The sequence below is a fragment of the Brassica oleracea genome, chromosome C3, assembly GCF_000695525.1.
Source record: "Brassica oleracea var. oleracea cultivar TO1000 chromosome C3, BOL, whole genome shotgun sequence".
Classification (NCBI taxonomy): domain Eukaryota; kingdom Viridiplantae; phylum Streptophyta; class Magnoliopsida; order Brassicales; family Brassicaceae; genus Brassica; species Brassica oleracea.
The window spans coordinates 26,699,607-26,703,298 of NC_027750.1; the positions used below are offsets into that span (position 1 = coordinate 26,699,607).

The following is a 3,692-nucleotide window of genomic DNA, read 5'->3' on the forward strand; positions in this document are numbered from 1 at the left end:
GGTTATACCTTCAGAGACAATTCAGGAGACCGGTGTGAAGTTAACTTTAGGCAACTGCTATGTTAATGGTTCCAATATAGAAATTACAATAACGTCTTTTGTATTTGAAGATGCTTGAAAATGAGATTAAAAACATAGATAAATTGAAATCTTGCATACAAGAGTAGAGCAGACTCTTAAAAGGCTTGGATCATAGTTTGACTCAGTAGCTTGCCTAAGCAGAGATGTATGACCAAACACTCAAGTGAACCACACGCACATCATTGGCTCTTTCTGGTGATCCGCGGTGATGCTTATTAAAACTTGATATCCCCTCTAAAGTATTTCAATAAAATAAAAACAGTCTCGTTAGGTCATTAGAAAACCCAACAAAATGGAGATCTGAAATTCAGCGACTACAGAATTTGTCTAAAACTAGTTGTTTATGTAAAGAAAAACTCACATATAATAATAGTTCTTCCTCAGTGAATACGTTAGATAAAGTAAAAACAATGGGGCCAGGTGGGCAAGCCACTATATCACAGAGGGAGTAGTTTTTTTTAGTGACAGGAATCATGGTGGGTATCGTTAAACGGAGTTCTACCGTTGCTCCATTAGGGATTTCTGTGCTTGTTCATACCAATATTTTTTAATCAAGAAAACAATACTGGAAGAGTTAACTTGAACACCAAATGGTAAATTATTTACTTATACATTGGACCTGTTGAATAAATATCAACAGCTTAAACCAATGTAACGGGGTGTTGAATTAAGAAAAAAATACACGTGGAGTCAACACCCACAGTGCAATATATTCTACTCTCATTGGTTGTTTACATTTTAATATTTTTCTATTTTCACAATATTCTTAGAACTCAATTATTTTATAAAAACATAACTTTTTAAAAAATAAAAATTATAGCAAAATTCAGCATTTCTTATAGTCTATAAATAGAGATTACTTTCATTTAATTTGGATATATAGTAAAAACGTCACTTTTTCTTTATAATTTTCTCTTTTATTTTTAATCAAGTGTTTTGGTATTCTTAAACTATTTTTTTGCTAAATAGATATTTATTATAATCTGTTAATACCTTAAATAGTTATTAATATGTAGCTACTAAATTATAGTTGATATAAGTATGAATTAAAAAATAATAAAGTAGAGTGTTGAATTTTATTAAAAAAACTATTGTATAGTATAAAAATGAAATGGATGTTGAATAATAGGTGGAAGATAGAGAATATGATGTGAAATGTTAAAAATAGAAAAATAGGGTGTTGAATAAAGCAAATCATTGTTGATAGTCTAACCGGTAATTGTAAAGTTTCCATTAGTGCTAGGCTTAATCGAGTATGCAGCGATCTCCACAGTATTGACATCAACCGGATAGTGATGACCGTCTACCCAAAAAATAGGAAAAAAAAATTGATACCACTACGATAATTTCTTTAGCTTCATGAATCAAAGGAACTTTTTTTTGAGAAAGCAAGTAACCTTGTTTGTCTTTTTGTTATCAAAAAAAGAAGGAAAACTAACATTAACTGCTACTTACATTTGCAGGTTTGGAATCTGATTCCCAAAGCAGCAGGTAAGAAAAGGAGTGATACAAGGAGGGGAGGAAGCAAAGGCTGGGCTTGGGATATCGCCATGTATATTTTTGTGCTTGCAGTAACTGTTATATATCTCATACATGCATGTCTTCTATTCTATAGTCGGTAGATTATCAAATTTTGCTACTCAAAATAATATATATGTATTACAACGACCTCACACGTTATACCGCGAAAATCTTAAAATATGGTGGTTAAAATTGTATGGCTGATTTTATTGACAAAAAGAAGTATGTAGTAGTGTAACTCTACATGCGTGCAATAATTGGTTGATTACAAAATTTGTTATAAAGTAATGTCATATATTATATTTACCCTAGGTAATGGATTTGTAATTATTGAGACTCGGTGCATGGAAAATTAAGTTCATATGATTGCTATATTAAGTGTCTCCCGAACTGTTAGTGATCTTGCTTATGACTCTACCAATGTGAATGGTACGGACTGCTAAATTTGGAACACTGATCCTACCAACAAAAGGCCCTCTTCTCAATTCTCATAGTCACACAAGTTTATTTACCGGTACAAAAGGTACTCCATATCTATCTTACATTTAATATGTCAGCATAGGTTCCAATATTTTTGTAAAAAACAATATATAACCTTTTAAAAGTTTTGAGGTGCTTGAAAACCAGATTAAAAACATTGACAAATCCAAATCGTTTAGAGGGAGTTTATTAAAAGCTTGTTTTATTTGTTGGACGACACATAAAGGTAAAAAGAAAGATACAAACATTAGGATTACCATGCATACAAGACACATAAAGGTAAAAAGAAAGATACAAAAATTAGGATTACCATGATCATCAGACTCATAAACGACTTGGAACATAGTTTTTACTCGGTAGCTTACCTAAAGGAGAGACGTTTGTTCACGTGTAATCATACAACGGAAGGAGACGCACATCATTGGGTCTTCCCGGTGCTTCTCGGTAATGCTTATTAAAACAAAATATCCCCACTAAAGTATTTCAGTTAAAAAAAAAAAAGCAGTCTCGTTAGTTCATTAGAAAAGTGGTCTGAAGATTATAGCATTAGTTTCCAACTAGTTGTTAATGCAAAGAAAAACTTACTGGTATAAGTTCTTGCTGAGTGAATACATTTAAAAAATTAAGCACAATGGGCCCAGCTGCAACAGGGCACGCCACTATATCACATAAAGAGTAGCTTCTTTTAGATATAGGCTCGGGAAACCTAAGGTCGAGATTTACAGTTGCTCCATCAGGGATATCTACGCCTGTTCATACCAAGATTTATTAATCAACAAAACAATACCGGAAGAGAAAACTTAAAAATAATGAAGAAAACCAAAAGGGGAACTATTTACTTGTAGAACCGGTTATCGTAATGTTTCCATTAGTGCTAATCTTAACCGGGTCTGGAGATATCTCGACAGTCTTGACTTTAACGGGATAATCACGAAGGGCTACAAGAAAAAATGATACCAATATATTACAACGATTATCAAAGTAACTTTATTTGTCTTTTTCAGAAAGTAAAAGATAAAATTAACATTAACTGCTACTTACGATTGCAGTTATGGAAATCGGTTCCGCCCAAAGCAGAAGGCAAGAAAAAGAGTGACACAAGGAGAGAAAGAAGCAAAGGCTTGACGTGGGATATCGCCATGTATATTAATTAGCTCTCGATCGTCAGTAGATGGACTTTATATTTTTGTGTTTGTGTTATGTACACATGCCTGGCTTCTATTTTATAGTCGGTAGATTATTTGACTTTGCTATTCAAAATAACATCCCTACATTACAATAATCTCCAACGTTATGCGCGAGGACCTTAAAATTTGGTTGTTAAAAATAATATGATATATATATTTCCTTCGTTGTTTCCTCGTGCTCACATGCATACAATAATTGGTGGATTTTGCTATAAAGTAATGTCCCTCTATCTTGACCAAAAAAGAAATGTCTCTACTATTGCAATAATCTCCCAAGTATAACGCGAGAACCGTATAATATGGTTAGTAATATAGCATATCTCAGTGGGGAAGCAAAATACTCGAGTCTCGAGATACGAAGTAGGACCGAGAATTTTATCCGTTAAATTTGATTCGATTCATTATTCGTTTCGATCCGAAAAA

The 3,692-nt window shown here is 32.9% G+C and overlaps 1 protein-coding gene across 1 annotated transcript; it reads right to left on the reverse strand.

The window, feature by feature from the left end:
- Positions 1 to 238: 238 nt before the first annotated feature.
- Positions 239 to 3,249, reverse strand: LOC106334197. Its single transcript, XM_013772517.1, has 5 exons — positions 3,124 to 3,249; positions 2,922 to 3,020; positions 2,668 to 2,831; positions 2,448 to 2,555; positions 239 to 315 (listed from the first exon to the last, which is right to left on the reverse strand). Exons 1-4 carry the CDS (start codon positions 3,221 to 3,223, stop codon positions 2,448 to 2,450), a joined length of 471 nt encoding a protein of 156 aa, XP_013627971.1. The 5' UTR covers positions 3,224 to 3,249; the 3' UTR covers positions 239 to 315.
- Positions 3,250 to 3,692: the final 443 nt, after the last annotated feature.